Source organism: Sturnira hondurensis, unplaced genomic scaffold, assembly GCF_014824575.4.
Source record: "Sturnira hondurensis isolate 20B ecotype Veracruz unplaced genomic scaffold, ASM1482457v3 Scaffold0004386, whole genome shotgun sequence".
NCBI lineage: Eukaryota > Metazoa > Chordata > Mammalia > Chiroptera > Phyllostomidae > Sturnira > Sturnira hondurensis.
The window spans coordinates 295,256-314,735 of NW_028077017.1; the positions used below are offsets into that span (position 1 = coordinate 295,256).

General features: G+C 42.6%; 1 protein-coding gene and 1 pseudogene across 1 annotated transcript; both read right to left on the minus strand.

Moving 5' to 3' along the window:
* Positions 1-6,861: 6,861 nt before the first annotated feature.
* On the minus strand, positions 6,862-7,852 carry LOC118986629 (vomeronasal type-1 receptor 4-like). Its single transcript, XM_037045599.1, has one exon. The coding sequence runs from the start codon at positions 7,835-7,837 to the stop codon at positions 6,893-6,895; it is 945 nt and encodes a 314-aa protein (XP_036901494.1). The 5' UTR covers positions 7,838-7,852; the 3' UTR covers positions 6,862-6,892.
* A 6,967-nt stretch (positions 7,853-14,819) lies between these two features.
* LOC118986651 (uncharacterized) lies at positions 14,820-14,959 on the minus strand (annotated as a pseudogene).
* Positions 14,960-19,480: the final 4,521 nt, after the last annotated feature.

Below are 19,480 nucleotides of genomic sequence, written 5' to 3' on the forward strand. Positions count from 1 at the left end.
CTAACAAAGGTATCATCTGTCTACATGAAAACAAAAAACAAGAAAAGAAAAAGGATAACTGAGTGCTTCATACATGTCTTATCTTCCCAAAGTTATTCATAGTTTTAATGCAGTAACAGATAAAATCGCTAATAAGTATACCACTTAATAATTTTAAAAACAAATAATAGTTCACATGGTTCAACATTCATTAACATACAAAGGGCATGGGATGAAATCTCCCTCAATCTTCACCCAGAGGAACTGAGTGGTCCTTCCGCTACCCAAGTCCTCTGCCAGGAAGCAATTTCCCTAGAATTTGGTTTCCTTCTAGTCACATTCTATGCATATACAAGCAAATATGTTTAGATGTATCAGTTTGGATTTCCTTCAACTGATCATTTAAAAACATTTCACTTGTATGGATCGCCAAGGGAAGGGGCTACTTGGACAGACGAATAGGTTTGAGGAGTGGCTTGATGGGAACAGCTGGTAAGGTGTTGGGAGGAAGGGAGGCTGTTGCAACATGAGGTTCCTACCTATCATACAGGCTGGAGACCCAAGTCAAGGACCCCCAGGGAGTCCTTCCCCATCACTATCCCCACAGGCCTGTCAAAGTGACAGCTCCCATCAGCGCGACAGTCAGACCCCAATACTTAGGTCTTCCAGTCACGACCAGGTCATGCGGCCAACTCAGTGATTCACGGAACTCCATTCAATGACCCGCCCCGCTAACAGTCATAAATATTGATCCCCACACCCATCAGTGACTTCTCCAAGCTCCTATAATCCCCAACGACTCCAACCCTGCACCCTAATATTCCTCATCCTTGATTCCCACAACCTCCATGTTATGAATACCCCACAGTCTCTCTCATCGCTGACGTTAAGGCTCCCGGTCACTAATCTCACAGCCCTACTGTTACCGAACAAAGGGTCCGAGGCGGGGGCAATACTTGGCCCACCAAGGAATGCCAAAAACTGCTACAGAAAACAGGGGCCCCTCCCAAGGACGATACACTAATATCTATAGGGCTCTTCTGTCCGCCGCCAATTGGAAAGACATCTCTCAATGCCAGAGATTTGTGAAAAGGAAACAAAATGTTTATTTAATGCTATTCAGGCCTAATACCTTCCTTAAAATATTAAAGTCTTTAAGGGTATACACCTACACACACACACAGCGCTCCCTTCTCCCACTGTCCCAACTCCGGGTACCGTAAATCAGGAAAAGAGCACACGTCCGTTTTTCAGGTCGCTGGCACGTGAGCTGTGTNGTGATTCACGGAACTCCATTCAATGACCCGCCCCGCTAACAGTCATAAATATCGATCCCCACACCCATCAGTGACTTCTCCAAGCTCCTATAATCCCCGACGACTCCAACCCTGCACCCTAATATTCCTCATCCTTGATTCCCACAACCTCCATGTTATGAATACCCCATAGTCTCTCTCATCGCTGACCTTAAGGCTCCCGGTCACTAATCCCACAGCCCTACCAGTGACCACACACAGCCTTCCCCACCAGTGATCATGAGAGCCCTCAGCACTGATCCCCAGGCCTCTAGTTTTGAATCCACAAAGTCACCATGCCATGGCTGACCCCACATGCCCTCCATCGTTGACCTGATTCCAAATTAAATGTTAAATGTGAACCAGAAACTCCCATTTATTAATAAGCCCGGCTCTGGCTGGCGTAGCTCAGTGGATTGAGCGCGGGCCTGCAAACCAGACGATGGCGGTTCGATTCCCAGTCAGGGCACATGCCTGGGTTGCAGGTCGGCTCCTTGCAGGCTAACTACCAGCAGGGGACGCACAAAAGGCAACCATACATTGATGTTTCTCTTCCTCTCTCCTTCCCCTCTAAAGATAAAGAAACAAATAAAATCTTAAAAAAACAAGCCCACCCCCCGACTCCCAGTAAATCGCGATTCCGGCCAAGACATCACGTTCACTGACTCACACCTACCACCCCAGTTCCTAATTACTGAGCCCCACAGCATCACCCACCCGACAGCAAATCCCCGCAGCTGGAACCTCAGTCGTCACTGTCTTCATATTCTTCATCCACAAGGCGGATCACCAAAGCCAAACTCTGCACTGGCCAAACCGAGAGTCCCCAGAACGGCCCTTCTCTCACTTCACAGGCCTTCCAGTCCACAGACCCGCGGACCCATCTGCTGCTGGGCTTCTCAAGCCTCTGGGCAGCTGCCAAAGGCCCAGCCGTCTTCCAAACCTATTCCGCCCGCCCGCAGTGCCCTGACCCCTCGCCGGCTGTTGCTAGGGACGCTTCAGGACGGTTGCGGTTCTGGGAGTGGGCGTGGCTGTATGACGTAATGTGGTCACGCCCACCTCCCCAACGGAGTCCCGTATCGCCAACGGGGCCTGGGCCTTTCAGTGCAGCCAACAGAAGCCGAAGTCGCCTTTGGGACACGTGGCAGTCTCCTCCTTGGTCAACAACACTGGGCTAAGTTTTCAGAGGCCAGAGCCTATCCAAGGCCAAGGTGGAGCAGCTCGTGTTCTTATTAGGCTCTGGGGAAACGGAAAGATGGCGGCGCCTGAGGGCTCTGTCTGCGGAGCGCCCCCCGCCCCGTGGGAGCGGCCATGTTACCGGAAGTGCAGTCACTGGCAACTGAGAATACCCAGGGAGCTAAGGTCTCGAGGAGCCTGTGAACAATGGAGTTATTTGGGGGGAGCCACGACGTAAGAGGCAGCGGTGAGACTGAAGAGAAAATACTAGACCACTTGAAGCCCTGTTGAGTTTGGGAATGGAGTGCAGCGGGGATGGGACTGAGAAAGGCAGATCTGGATGAGCTTTATCAGATGCCTGTTGGGCGGGGGAGCGCAGAACAAATGCTGAGGGCAGGGCTTTGAAAATCAAGGCCCACCGGCTTCACGGGAGAAGTGTTCATTAAAGGTGATGAAGATGACCCTGAAGATGAGAGGGAAGAGGGATGCCCCCCTCACAAGGATCAATAAAATGATAGTTTAATTAACTGCCTGTTTGGCAGGCACTGTTTTAACTACATCTACTTCTCCCAACAAACCTGAGGCAGGTAATATTTTGAAGAACCAATGAGACATTGGCAAGTTAAATAACTAACTCAAAGGCACACAGCTTAGGGTTCAAATCAAGCAGTGTGATTTCAGAACACACTCCTAAGCACTATTCAAGGTGAAGGGTGGACTTTATTGGTACCATAAAGATCCTGGGTGTAGTAGCAGGTTTAGGTGTGCACTAGGCTGCCTTCACCTGGGGGTCATTGAAAAGTGAGCTCAGTATGGGGAAACTCAGCATTCAGGTCAGTCAGGCAGCCGGTTCTGGGGCCCTGACTGTACAGTTCCATGAGTGAACTGACCTGACTTTGCCATGGCTGAATCTGGAGACTGACAGGACCGGAATTGGTGGTCAAGTTGGTGGAGCACTCATGACAGGTCTTTGCTGGAGACACTGCCCTGAATCCATTCCATTACAAGGTATACTGTGACGCCACCCTCACAGTAAAGTCATGGGGACGGTAATGCACAATTTAGGACAAAGATGTTCAAAATAATGTGTGTACCTGACCCTTGTTAAAAATGCAGACTCCCGCCTAGACCCCTACCTCAGAGGTTCTCATTTAAGTGTAGAGTAAAACTCAAGAATTTGCTTTTTTGTTTTTGGTTCCTTTTTCAGTTGTTCGTTTTTTATTGTTGTTGTTTATGTTTCTCAGAGAATCTGTGGCCTATGACAGATGATTATAACGATCCTGAAATGTTCTCTGCTCACAGATATTATGATGGGTGGCTGAAAAGCCTTCCCTTCGGGAAGGGGGAGTCTCCCCCCTGATAATCTATTACTAGGCTTTATTTTTCTTCACATGAGTTATTACTTCCCAACATTATAGAATTCACTTACTGTCTCTCTTTTTCAGTACATTATAAAATCCACAGGGGCTGAGATAGAAATTGTTGTTTCTTAGCCCCTCATTCTGGGGAATTGTGTTAGAGCTGAGCAGACTGCGGTATGCTCAGGCTACATCACCAGGTCAGTCTCCTCCTGCTAAGTGATATAAGCTATTCGTGTAGGGCTGTCATCATCCATGCTCACTGTCAAGATGTCAGAAATGAAGTGGTATAAATTTTGCCCTTATTGATAACCAAATGTCAACACTATATTAAATTTAATAGAGTAAGTCCTTTAAAAATGAAACATTTAAAACTATATCCATGGACTATGTATTTAGGGAATATGCCAAGAAGTAAAATTAAATACATTTTATGTAATTTTAACAATTAGGCAGAGGGAAGGTGGGGTGAGGACTGGGTGGAGGTGGGCAGAGCCAGGGGGTGTAGGGGGGAATGGGGATATTTATAATAGTGCCAACAATAAAAAAAAGAAAAGAGAAAAAAGAGACAAATAAATACAGGTATCTGTATTCATAATTTCTTTTAAAGAGTTTACTTGTTTATTTTTAGAGAGAGGGGAAGAGAGGGATAAAGAGAGGGAGAGAAACATCATCAGTGTGTGAGAGAATTATCAATTGCCTCTCACACAACCCCAACTGGGAACCTGGCCCACAACCCTGGCATGGGCCCTGACCAGGAATTGAACTAGCAACCTTTTTGTACACAGGCTGACACTCAATCCACTGAGCCACACTAGCCAGGGCTGTATTAATAATTAAAAAAAACTACAATAGCAATAAACACATCAGGTAACAAACACTTCAATATTTGTTATAATTAGTACAATTCTAAATTATTCTTAATATAAACTTTCCAATATATTGACTGACTTTAAATGTACATATACATAAATACACAGACACACATACAGTCCAAATGCAGATATACCCCCACACAGACCATAGGCAGAGACATACATATGTACACTAACCACACAAACATAAATATGTGTACATACAATTGTAAATATATATGTCTATCTTTTTTCCTCTTATTCCATTGTGATGTAATTTAGAATAAATATTGAAGGGTCTCCTATCAGCTGAAGATATGTGTGGGGGCAACTTTGCCCACAAAGTCCCCCCCCACCCTGTCTGCCACAGATGAAAAGTGAAACTACCAAGACATGATTTGCTTGGGGAGGAGAGGTGACCAATCTCCCAGAGGAGAAAGGCCAAGAGCCCCTTCCTCTATGGTCTTTTATTGGGTTTGTTTTGCACAAGAATACAGGTAAGGATCAAATAATTGCATTCAAATAACTATGAGGACTTATTCAAATAACTATGAGGGCTTATTCTCAGTCAGGGTCAGATAGATAAAGATCCATAAAGCTTTGAGGAACAAACTTCNTGCCACGGATGAAAAGTGAAACTACCAAGACATGATTTGCTTGGGGAGGAGAGGTGACCAATCTCCCAGAGGAGAAAGGCCAAGAGCCCCTTCCTCTATTGTCTTTTATTGGGTTTGTTTTGCACAAGAATACAGGTAAGGATCAAATAATTGCATTCAAATAACTATGAGGACTTATTCAAATAACTATGAGGGCTTATTCTCAGTCAGGGTCAGATAGATAAAGATCCATAAAGCTTTGAGGAACAAACTTCTTGCTTGGACCCTTATCATTTAAATGAGAGCATTCTAAACAAAGCAGGTTTCACAAGTTTCACAGGTTTCATAGGATTTTTATTCTTTCTTAGGCCTGATCATCCCAGATCCTGCTCTAGCTGGCAAAGGGCTGCACCACCTTCTCCATCATGGGTTTTTAGGCTTAAGTGGATTAGAGCCAGGAAGCGCTTCTCCCAGACGGAAATGGAAATGGAGACTCAGGCTACGTCAGAATGGGGGGGGGGCAGCGGTGAGGGTCCATCACTCCCTCTTTGTTGTAGCCACCCCCCCAGTCCTTCCATGATGGTTTCCCAAGTGATCGTGTCTGGCTTAGGTTGCCCACCCCCCCCCCAAGGGGTCTTACCCATCTCTGATAACCGATTAAGCATTGGGGGCAGAGGATGAAGCAGAAGCAGTGAGAGACAAGCTTTGTCTCTTTAGTGGCTCCCATTCCAGAGGTTGCACACTCAGCCTTAGCCATGGGGGGCAGTTACAACTCCTGAAACCAGGCAGAGCAGTTCCCAACAAATATGGATTTTTATTGTGGTCCAAGGTTCACTATATTAGGTCAAAATAATTTCTTTCTTTTTCACATTGTTGGATTATCAATACTTTGTATCAGCTTTGAATGTAAGTACAGAGAAAACTATACAAAAACATCTAAAATTAAGGGAATACCCACTTGGCTCTTTGCCATTTGTTCTGGCTCTTTGCAGAACAATGGGACACAAACTCTGCATACACAGAAGGCATTTCTGCCTGCCTTTCAAATGCCCGTCACTGCACTGCTGCAGATTTAATGGAAGTTCCCACCATGAATTAATGTCATTGTGTTAGAGACAAGAGTATGTGCCTCCAGACCTTCTTACCAACACACCAAATCCTTTTCACAAAAGGGAAATAGCTGTCTCCTGTAAGTCCCAATTCAGTGCAATTCATGTCTTTTCAAAATTGTCACACTCCCATGATGTAGCTTAAACATGAGCTAAAATGTAACCTGATGCTCCCCTATGCCCCACTCCAGTTAAATCTGGCCACCTTTACTTGAAAATGTGTCGAACGTGTTCATCTACCTTCAAAATAGCATTATTTGAAACAAACAGATCACTGCCTCTCCGGGGTGTCATGTGCAAAATCATAACAGGTTGCCACAAGCCTTCCTTGTGGACTGAATTTCCCTCCAGCACTGCTGTCTTCATCTTCAGCAGAGACCAGCCAAGGGTAACTCCTCATTCATTTAACTTTTCGTAGACTTCCATGTCTTGCTCATTTCTGCAGCGTTTAGTGTGATACACGAAACTTACATACAATTTAATGGACGAACAGTTTAAGGTACATTACATTAAAATACATACACTTTACATATTTCCCATAAGATTAGGAGATTTTACATTCCTTATCCAGGCAAAGCTGAACCTAGAGACAGTGGAGTCCCGGGTCATGATCACGAAGGGAATGAAAGTTGGGAAACACAGAACAATTAATACATTGATGTCAGAGAGAAACAAGCTGGTATTGTTAGAAGCAATCACAGTAATAAAAAGGACAGAGGAAAGGGTGTTAAAAAAGACAAAGGTGCTCACCAGGAGAAAGATGTTTTTGGTAGCTCTGGACTCGGGGGAGGATCGGGAGGAGAGAGGAGTTGTGTGAATGTGTCGGACCCTCTGCTTGTGTCTGTACAGGATGAAGACCATGGAGCCACTGGCCCAGAGCATGAGCACGAAACAAAGAACATCAGGGGATGTTAACAACACTGCATATAATGAGTTTGTGGTTTCCTCACCATAGAGACTGGAACAGAATCCCCAACTTTTCCGCTTTGTTATGTTTTTGTTGCTCCAATTGCCAGACATATATAAAGGAATAATTCCATTTACCAGCATCTGCAGGACCCACCACAATAAAATTAAAGGGACAATGTATTTGGGCACTTTTTGTTTGAGCCCTGCCCACCTGGAGTTCATGGGGCTGATGGTGATGGCCTGGAAGACACTCAGGAGGCGGGTGGTGCCAACGGACACACCCCTGCCAACGCCACACAAATAGGGGAAGAATCTACATCCAAAATCTCCATTACTGAAATGGTGGTACCACCCAAAACACACCATTTTAAAGTGAATTCCACTAGAGAACAGAACCAAGGTATTGGCCACAAGCAGATTGTTGATAATCAAATCTGTGGGCCTCAGCCTGTACCCGTTGAAGTAAATGAAGAGATTATGGTAAAGCAGAGAGAAATTCCCCAGGATTCCAACAGTCTGCATGGAAAAGATCATTCCTACGGCCAAATATCTGGTGGCCATGCCTTGTGTTGCCAGGGACTGGTCTTTGTCTTCTGAACTAGAGGACCCTGCATGGGAATATGAGGCATAAGCCACATGTATGATGTTGGCTGAATCCCAATATTTTCCACTTATCAGCAGTTCCCAATGAGATATTAAGTTAGTTTTTCTGTCATTTAGAAGCTTCCAAGAGTTAAATATGTAAGCATTAAAGCACACTTTCAAGAGATTAATCACTGCTACTGAGACCACACGTGAAATAACATCTTTATCCCTCACAAGTTCAAGACGAAGACCCTATTGCATTTCTCATAAAGGTGGGGACCCCATCAACACACAGAAGATAAGAGTTTCATCTAAAGCCCTGGCTGGCGTAGCTCAGTGGATTGAGCGCGGGCCTGCGAACCAGAGGATCACAGTTCGATTCCCAGTCAGGGCACATGCTTGGGTTGCAGGCGGGTTCCTTGCAGGCTAACTACCAGCAGGGGACGGACAAAAGGCAACCATACATTGATGTTTCTCTTCCTCTCTCCTTCCCCTCTAAAGGTAAATAAATAAATAAAATCTTAAAAAAAAAAAGAGTTTCATCTAAATTCACACACTAGTGAGAAGATTGAGGATTTGATCCTGGTTGTGCTGCTAATAAAATGCATTTAATCCATAATATACACTAACATACTAGTTACTTGTGTTCTTCAAAAAAACCAATTGTTTTTCAATGGTGTCCTTTTTATTTCTATTGGTGGTATTTTTTTTTAAGTTTTGTAACACCAAATGTTGACTGTTTTTATTATGAAGACTTACCCTAGAGGTAAATAGAAACTTTGAATAAAGCTTTAGAGATCTTCATATAACATAGATGCACTAACTGCAGAATAAACTGTAGGTCCCTGCCCCTGACAGGTTGGACGTAATAAATGCAAGGATGATGTAGTATTAGGAGGGCAACAGAAAGGCTCATTTGCTTTATCCCAGGAAAAAAAACTCAGTTACATGAGTCAAGGAAACTATGGAAGAAGAAACACTGATTTCTGACAAACAAATGATTAATAATCTCAGGTCATATACATACTTATTAATAACTGAGTGAAATAAAATTCTTAGCAGTAAGGCAAGATTTCTATGAAGTATTTACATACAAGGCACATATGCAAAATGTAATGTTAAGGCAAAACACTTGTGTATTGTGTAAATGACATACATGTATTGAATTGGTATTATAATGTTTAAGATCAACAGAAATATCAAAATGTATATTTGAACCTGAAAATACTGTCTGAAAATTTTAAAGTTATATTTTAAATGTTGCTTATTTAAGTACTGAAAGTGTCTCCACAGGAAAAATATACACAATAATTAAATATGGTTTCCAAATTATACACCCAGAGTCAGAAAAAACATTTTTATTTCAGTAACTACCCTGAAACACACTTTCTGCACTGGGTCTGATGTCCTACAGATTGAAAAGCATCCAGATATTACAAATGCACCTCTAGAAACCTAAAAATCAGGTCTATGATTCCTGTACAGTAGGCTGAATAGAGACTAACTCCAGAACTCCAGCCCGTAAGCACATTTAAAATCAGATTCATGATCGCTGGATTAAACAATCATGACTGTGAGTGAGGACCCATCACTGTATCACATCAGGAGCCATTGAGAATTGGTACAGCTCTAGGACCCATCTCTCTTTACCAGCTCAGCTCAAGAGTCAGGAATTTTTTTCCCTGTCTTTGTGGCTTTGGAGCAGGACCTGTTCCACTCACACAAGATCCCTTTGTCCAGTATGTTCACTTACCTGGACTCCTGATACAGTGCCTTCCCTTACAGTCTCTACCTCTCAGATTGATAAAGAGAAAACCCACTGACTTCTTCCTGCTGCCTGCACGCTAGCTGATGGTGAAGTCAGCACTGTCGGTACACGTAACAGGGAGGCAGCCAGACTCTGAGATATAAGTTGTGAATCGGTGACCTCACCTCCCCTCAGTTCTGCAATTATCACTTCTTCTGTAGCAGCCATTGACACTGATAGGCTTGGGAGCTGAGAATATTTTTGAAAAACTTCATTCCAATTACCAGTTATGGGAAACAATTACAAGTATTCAGTGAGTATCTACCAAGAGGCTAATGACGTTAGGACGCACTTTGTTTTCCATGATGCCTGGAGGCATAAAGAGTCTCGGATGACAGAGCAAGAAATGCTGGGGTTCTACCCATGAGAGACTGGCAGTGCAGCATGTTTGCCTTGCTGACTATCTACTTCCCTGAGATGTTTTTCTTCCTAAAATCCAATTCTTTATCAATCTTCAGACTCCTGAGCTGTCCCATATTTCATGTTATATGCAGAGAAATGGACTCACTCAAAGCTGCTGGGTGGGATTTTCAATTTAGTAACAGTAATGGAAAGAACATGATGTCAATAATTGATTATTGAAATCACTGGAAAAATTTGCATAAACCCAAAGCAAACTTAGAAAATCTGGACGGTATGAAAGTTTTCCACGAAAATATACTTTACTAATATTGACCCCAATAGAGATAGGAAGTCTAAACAGAAAAGTATCTACAGAAGGAAGAGAGAAGTTTATAAAAATGTCCTACACAATTCAAGGCACGAATATGGAGATGGCTTAACATGAAAATTCTATCACTATTTTAAATATTGGATACAGCCATGCTACCTGCCCAACTGAAAAGAATTGAAGAGTAAGTAAAACCTCCAAATGACATTAAATTGAACACAGACACTGAAATCTTCAAAACTGTACCAAATAGAAGACAACAGAAAACCTCACCTCTCCCTATAGATGCAAAGATATAAAATAAATACTAGTAAGGATATTGCAACAGGCCATTAAAAAATAAAAAAATGACCCTGGCTGGTGTAGCTCAGTGGATTGAGCACGGGCCTGTGAACCAAAAGATTGCAGTTCGATTCCCCATCAGGAGAATGGGGAATGTGCCCCATCAGGGCACATGCCTAGGTTGCAGGCCAGTTCCCAGCAGGGGCCAGTTCCCAGCAGGGGATGCACCAGAAGCAACCACACATTGATATTTCTCTTCTTCTCTTCCCTTCTAAAGTCAAATAAAATAAAATAAAATGCAAAAAATTTTTTAAATGATGACCAAGTGCAGTTTATTTTTAGAATTCAAGAGTGACTGCAGTGATGTAGTTCGACATATTTCTAAATATGAAAATCTTATGACAGTGTTCATAAAAGTAAAGACCTCTATTTGGCAGAATTCAACACGTACTCACGTTAAATGGAAACCTTTAAAAACTAGAACTTTATGGATCCTTTGTAACCTAACAAAACAGAGTCTTCATCCTGCTCATGGGGAGGCACTAGAGAAAGTCCTACTAAGATCAGAAACAACACCAAGTAGCACAAGATTGCCCGTTACATTTAATTGACATTGTACTGGAAGTACAGCCAAGGCAATTTTAAATGTTGTAAAAATTGGAAACAGGTGTTAAGACTCTTTCTGTGTATAGATGACAAAATTATGTACCTGGAAACACAGAAGAATTGAGGGAAACAGATATTACCCCCAACTTAATAGACTATGACATTAGCATAGAGATGACAGGTCTTCATATGGACAATCAATATTTACTGGTTATGATGGAACATAGGCTACAACTGCCAAGAGATAGAGCAAAAATGAAAAATCTACAAATATGTTGTGGACCACTCTGCCTGGTTTCAGAAATTGTAACCCTAACACCCACCCACCCCCCCGGCCATGGCTGTGAGTGACCTCCAGAATGCAAGCCACAGGAGACAAAGCTTGTCTTTGGTAGCAAATGCTGCCTCAGTTTCCTCCTTGCCCCCAAAGCATGGTCAGAAGGCCATGACAGGTAAGACTCCTCACAGCAGGGAGCAACCTCAGCCAGACTGGATCACTTGGGAGGCCATCATGGAAGGACTCAGGGGGCTGCAACAAAGAGCGAGCAATAGACCAGTGCCCTCCCACTATGTGACATAGCCTGAGTCCCCATGTCCTCTGGGAGAAGCACTTCCTGGCTCTAATCCCCTTAAGCCTGAATACCTGGGGGGAGGGGTTGCAGCTCTTTGCCTTGCTAGAGCCTGTCCTGGGGAACAATCTGGCATCCCAAAGACTTCCTGATAAACCTGTGAAATCTGCTCTGCTAAGAGTGCTTTCATTCATATGATAAGGGTCCAAGAGGAAATGAGTATGTCTCCCAAAGTTTCTGTAAAACTCTTTTCCTGACAGACACTGACTCAGACTAAGCCCTCAGATTTCTTTGAAATGTTTTCTACTGTTTGATCCTTGCCGCCCTGTATTCCTGTGTATTACAATCCAATAAAAGCCCCTGGAGGAGGGGGTTCGATGCCTTTTTCCCCAGAGAAACTAGCCACTGCTCAAGGCCTTTTTCCTCTTGGAAACTGGCCACCTCTCCTCCCCAAGCAGATCATGTCTCAGTGTTGTTTACTTTCATCTGTGGGGGACAAGGGGACTTGCGGGAAAAGTCGCCTCTGCACAAATGTATTTCACAGGATTGACCAGGCAGTGGTTCTCCTGGGATACCTAAGGGGATGCATAAACATACCTTTTATAGTCTCTGTTAGGAGACAATACTGGAGCTGAGACAAGACAAATTAACCAGAGTCAGCCACTGGCAAGAGAAGTAGCTGGTCATTCCAACATAAGTCAGAGCTATGCAAAGCCCCTGCCAGGAAGAAGGACAAAGATGTGATGGAAGAACAGAAATATATTGTGTGAGCCAGGCATGTGTATGCAAGGTAAGGAAATGGATGGGAGAAAACTGGCAGGTGGTCATGGACCAGATTATAGAAAGCTGCTTCAGTAACACATCTGGATTTCAAACTAACAGCGATCAGAGACCATGGGTTGGGGTGGGGGGAATTAAGCAGGAAAGTGAAAATATGAAGTTTGTGTCTGTAAAAGGCTTCTCTATGACTGCCAAGTGAAGTGAAGCTTGCAGAAGAAAGAGATCTATTAGGAAGCTATGGAACAGACTAGGAAAATATTAGGAAGTTCTGACAAGACACATAATAAAAAAATATCCAAAGTGTTTTCTGTTGACTTGGATAAATGGCTGAGAGAAATGAAAGTGCCAAAAGTGATTAGTTCTATTGTTATTGATTTTAGAGAAAGGAAGGGAGAGAAAGAGAGAGATATGGAGAGAGAAAGAGAGAAACATCAACTTGTTCCACTCACTTATAGATCCATTGGTTCCTGTCTGTGCCCTGACCACAGATCGAACTTGCAACCTTGGTGTAGGGCAACACTGCTCTAACCCATTGAGCTACCCAGAGTCATGAGTTTTGGATTAAATGACCAGCTATCAAAGTTGTCTGAAAGATGGCATTTGAAAGGAAGAAAAACCACCAAATCACCAAGCCTGCAGCTTTTGGAAAGAATCTAGCTTCCTTCTTCCTAAGTTTTTGGGATTGCTAAACGATCACTCTTGGGTGTGAAGGACAAAATCATGAGAAAGTAAACTTGAACAGGCCTCAAACTGTGCCCCCCCACACACACAGGAAAACCTCTCCTCTGTCCCCACGCCCTCTCCCTCAATAACAGATTATCCCACACCACAGAAGGAGGTAATCCCTGCAGGTGCGCTCTTACATGGAAGCAGGAAGATGGGCATTCTCACCCTAGCACTCAAGAGTCCCCCACCCTCTGGGTCATCTAGAGCTCCTGATGTGGGCATACGCAACCTGACAGAACAGGCTTTCACATTTCTCTGTGGACAATATATGGTCCCGGACTGAGAGGGGTGTCCTGTGTCTTCTTATGCACCACCAATTACACTCAAGTGATTTCCACAAGAAACAAGCTTAGTCCTTAACTGAATCTTCTTGAAGACAGCCTAAGTGCTATGTCTCAAATGGGAGTTTAAAAAATGACCAAAGGCCCTGGCTGGTGTAGCTCAGTGGATTGAGCGTGGGCCTGCGAACCAGACGATCGCGGTTGGATTCCCAGTCAGGGCACATGCCTGGGTTGCAAGCCAGTTCCTGGCAGGGGCCAGTTCCCAGCAGGGGGTGCACGAGAAGCAACCATACATTGATCTTTCTCTTCCTCTCTCCTTCCCTTCCCCTCTAAAGATAAATAAATAAATATTTTAAAAAAATAAAATAAAAAATGACCAAAGATTCCGATGGAATCATTCTATGTGGTTGGCATCAGCATTTTTGAGATGCCCCAGGTCAGATGACCGCACCAAAAATCCTATCAACTTCCAGATGAAAAAGGACAAGAACCATATAATTCCACTTGTGGGATATGAAACAGAAAGCAACAAGAATGAACAAAACAAACTCACAGACACAGACAACAGTATAGTGGTTACCAGAGGAAGTGAGTTGGGGGAAGCATGAACAGGGTTAGGGGTCAAATATATGGTGACAGCAAAAGACTAAACTCTGGGTAGTGAACATACAGTGGAGTATACAGAAATGTACACTTGAAACTCATATATCATTATTAACCAGTGTCTGCCCAATATGTTAAATTAAAAAATAAAATTTTAAAACTCCTATGGACTTCAGTGCTTGTCAAGTTCAAATATATCTTGCAATATTTTTTCTTGGGATTCCTAGTACACTGATGTTTTAAAAGTTTTAGGATGTAGCTTTAGTAGCAGCTGTCAGACGGGAAAGGTTTCTGCTTAAAAGAATTGGGACCACTTCTTCATTAATATGAATTATACTCTCCATCTGTTTTCATGCCTTTGTAGTTACAAAACGTTTTCTTTTAATTGAGTATTCTGTATTTCGACATGTATAATGTGTCCTTTTTTGCCCAAGATTTTCAGGGAAAAATAAGAATGCACATTATACATGGACAGTACTAATTCTGTATCTGTATACATGTTTTGTTTTAACTTTTTTAAATTTACTTTTTGACCAAGGGGAAGGGGGAGAGGGAGAGAAGCATCAGTGTGTGGTTGCCCCTTGCATGCCCCCTGCTGGGGACCTGGCCTGCAACTCAGGCAAGTGCCCTGATTGGGAATTGAACCAGCGACCCTTTGGTTTGCAGGCTGGCACTCAATCCACTGAGCCACACCAGCCAGCAATGTATAAATGTTTTTGAACTGATTAAGAGCAGATACTACACTTGATCTTAGCCAAAAGCCCAGAAAACAATGCATCAATATTTTTAATTATTGTATTTACACTTATGCATTAAAAATGTAACTCTAGAAAGCAATAATGATATCCCTATGCAAAATAATACCCTGGAATTTGATAACCGGTTTTGTTTCTAAATATAAATAAATACATTATTGAATTCAAAAATTAAACAAAAGTTTTTTTCCTGAAAGTTTGGGCCAAAAACATGAGGGTGCATTATACACAGGAACACATTATACATGGCAAAATATGGTAGTTAATTATTTTAAAGATATTTAACACAATATCTCACTAGATTGCAGGAAAACTTGTAAAAGACTGAAAGTAGTGAGAAACACGTTAGTTTCCCTTCAGTGGAGTTCTGGCATCCTAGGAGTAATGAATATGGTACATTTTTCCCTCTGGAAATTAGAGAACAACTTTCTCCTCCAAAGAATTATGTATTGGACTTCCACCAAGATGGAAGCATAGGTTGGAACACTGTGCCTCCTCTCACAACCAAGTTTAAAGTCAACAAAGTTTCAGTAACAAAAACGCAGCCAAAACACAGAAAATTGAACTATACGGAAAGTCCGACAACAAAGAACTGTTCAACCGGGACGGTAAGATGGGCGGAGCCAGCAGTGGAGCAGGGTCGGGCAGGAAGGATCTCCCAACCCAGGCAGCCATGGGCGGATCCCAGGTGTGGGGTAGCAATGGGCAAACCCAGTGAGGGCGCAAGGTAGTGGGCTGATCGCAGTCACACATTCGGGTGCAGATAAATCAGTGAAGGAATGAGCAGTGAGACAGACCTCGAAGGCCATATTGGTGGGAAGCAGCAGAGATAACTGCCATTGCCCTTCTCTGACCCCGCCCCCCCCTACAGTGTCACATCCCAGCCACTGAGTTGCCCTGCCCTGATGAACACCTAGGGCTCCACTCCTCACACGTAACAGGTACGAACAAACCAAAATATGGCTCAAGAAGAACTCAAAGCCTTGGAGCCAATAACTCTAAGCAACCAAGAAATAGCCAACCTATCAGATGCACAGTTCAAAACACTGGTGATCAGGATGCTCACAGAACTCGGTGATTTTTGTCACAAATTAGAGGAACAAATGAAGGCTAAACTAATTGAAATGAAGGGAAATGCACAGGAAACCAATAGTGATGGAAAGGAAACTGGGACTCAAATCAAGGGAGGGGACCAGAAGGAAGAAAAAAATTACCAAACAGAAAAATATGAAGAAACAAGAATTCAAAAAAATGAGGAGGGGATTAGGAGCCTCCATGACATCTTTAAACGTTCCAATATCCGAATTATAGGGGTACCAGAAGGGGAAAAGAAACAGCCACGAGTGGAAAACTTATTTGAACAAATAATAAAGGAGAACTTCCCCAATCTGGCAAAGGAAATAAACTTCCAGGAAATCCAGGAAGCTCAGAGAGTCCCAAAAAAGTTGGATCCAAGAAGGAACACACCAAGGCACATCATAATTACATTAGCCAAGATTAGCCCTGGCTGGTATAGCTCAGTGTATTGAGCATGGGCCTGCGAAGCAGACGATCGTGGTTCAATTCCCAGTCAGGGTACGTGCCTGGGCTGCAGGCCAGTTCTCAGTGGGGGATGCATGAGAGGCAACCATACATTGATATTTCTCTCCCTCTCTCCTTCCCTTCCCCTCTAAAGATAAATAAATAAAATAAAATAATTACATTAGCCAAGATTCAAATGAAGGAGAGAATTCTAGAAGCAGCAAGAGATAAGGGGATAGTCACCTACAAAGCAGTTCCCATCAGACTCTTTAGCAGATTTCTCAAAAGAGACCTTACAGGCAAGAAGGGGCTGGAGAGAAGTATTCCAAGTCATGAAATCCAAAGACCTACAACCGAGATTGTTCTATCCAGCAAAACTTTCATTTAGAATTGAAGGACAGATAAAGTGCTTCTCAGATAAGATCAAATTCAAGGAGTTCATCATCACCGAGCCTTTATTATATGAAATGTTAAAGGGACTTATCTAAGAAAAAGAAGATAAAATATAGGAACGGTGAAAGGACAGCAAACTCAGTTATTAACAACCACACCTAAAACAAAAGCAAACTAAGAGGACAGCTAGATCAGGAGCAGAACCATAGAAATGAAGATCACGTGGAGGGTTAGCAACAGGGGAGTGGAAGGAGGAGAAGTGGGGCAAAGGTACAGAAAATAAGTAGCATAGACGGTAGGTAGAAAATAGATGGGGGGCGGGCCTGCGAACCACACGATCGCAGTTCGATTCCCAGTCAGGGCACATGCCTGGGTTGCAGGCCAGTTCCTTGCAGGCTAACTACCAACAGGGGACGCACAAAAGGCAACCATACATTGATGTTACTCTCCCTCTCTCCTTCCCCTCTAAAGATAAATAAAATCTTTAAAAAAAAGAAAAAGAAAAAAGAAAATAGATGGGGGGGACAAGAATAGTAGGGGAAATATAGAATCTAAAGAACTTGAAACACTTGGACATAAACTTAAGGCAGGGAGAATGGTGGGGGAGGGGTGTGCAGGGTGGAGGGGAATGAAGGGGGGAATTAGAACAACTGTAATGGCATAATCAATATAATATATTTTTTAAAAGAATTATGTACTAATATCTTTTTTTCTATGCTAAAATACTTTTACTTAATAGCTTAGGACAGTTCTCTACAATAAAATATATGTTTAAATGTTATTTCTTCTTAAAAATTGATAAACTGTGTTTTTAAGCTATTATTAAGTTAATATTAATCCCAAATGCACAAGTGATAAAAGCAATCTATCATACACATTGATAAATAATTATTAAACTTGAATACTATAATTGGATTATAAATACAACTGAGTGAGATAGATATGAACTTAGTGCCTTCAATAAAAGTAGCTTTATTGAAGCTACTCTCAGCTTTACTGAGATTAATGTCTCTTTTTTAATGCCTTAGCAATTAAAGCAACATTTTAAGATTGGAGGACACATGAGGAAAAAAAAAACCTTTATTAATGTGGGGAAAAACCTGTTATTTCCTCAGAACTAGGGAAGAAAACTTCAGGGCACTTCTCATTCAGATTGGGTATAAGGGAGTATAAAAGATGTTGAACTAGAAATTACCTCCAAACTCTCACCTTACCTGGTAGAAGTTCTGAATGTAACCCTGCAGTAAGGTCCACACTGAAGATTTGGTATACCTAAATTAGAAAACACAAATGGAACTATTACCTAAGAAACACTCTTTATTTCACTTCAATGCACACCTAGAACACCCATCAAAAAAATCACAGTAGGGCAAAAGGAAATTTCAACTAACCAAAAAAGGTAGATGCTATCCAACACTATTTCAAGTATATGGGTTTATAGTTCTTCTTCAGTGCGTAATAGACCAAGAAAGTGAAGCTAAAGAGGAACCAATGAATTAATACCTATTGTTAGTTTTTAAGTTGCTATTTTTAAAAATATTTTATTTATTTATTTTTAGAGTGAGGGGAAGGGAAGGAGAGAGAGTGGGAGAGAAACATCAGTGTGTGGTTGCCTCTCATGTGTCCCCTACTGGGGACCTGGCCTGCAACCTAGGCATGTGCCCTGACTGTAAATGGAACCAGTGATCCTTTGCTTCACATGCCCATGCTCAATCCACTGAGCTACATCAGCCAGGGCTTAAGTTGCTATTATAAAGCAACACATTGGTGACCTAAATTATTACATTTCCTTCCACCCACAATACCCAGGTCCAAGACTCCAGGGTTGCTTCTCTGCCTTGTAGTATCGGGGGAAATAGAAATGAAGTCAAATTAAAACTGCACATTCCACCATGGCCTGGAGGCTCAGTTGGTTGGAGCATTGTCTGGTTCACTGAAAGGTTGTGGGTTAGATCCCCAGTCTCAGTCCAGGAGGGTACGCAAGGTAACGAACTTATGTTTCTCTTTCGAATCAATGTCCCCCTCCCTCCCTTCTTTTCTCTAAAATCAATAAACATATCCTCAGGTTAAGATTTTAAAAATAAAATAAAATTGACCATTCTGCACCAGCAAAGTTTTGCATTTCACCTTCCAGTTTCTATCCCCTTACATAGACAGATCCAGTCCACGATGAATTAAATAACCCGTTCTCATTGTTTAGGCCATAGATACTCCCAGATCACACCACTGGGGGGCGGGGGAGCGGCGGGGCGGGGGGGGGGCGGTTCTGGGGAAAGTATTTTGATCATAAATTCCTGAGTAGACCATAGTAGGTAGTCACACCCTAGGCATTTAACTTCTTTAGTAAAAGATTTCTCTTTGCCTTAAGCAAGCTCTGTCTGTTTCCATGCATCCGTTGATAGGTTAACACACTACCAAAATAAGAATAACCATCCTCAAGAGATCACACAATCTCGTTAACTCTCTGGTAGTTCAATCCCCACCCTGCTTTCTCCCTTCAAGTAATCCTCCCTACCTTCCCTCCTTAATTCCAAATGCGTAAAAGTTACAGACTGGCACTCTCGGAAGTATTTTTCTCATTCTGTTCAGATCCTGCTTACAAGTGTATGCTGTTTGACTCAATTAT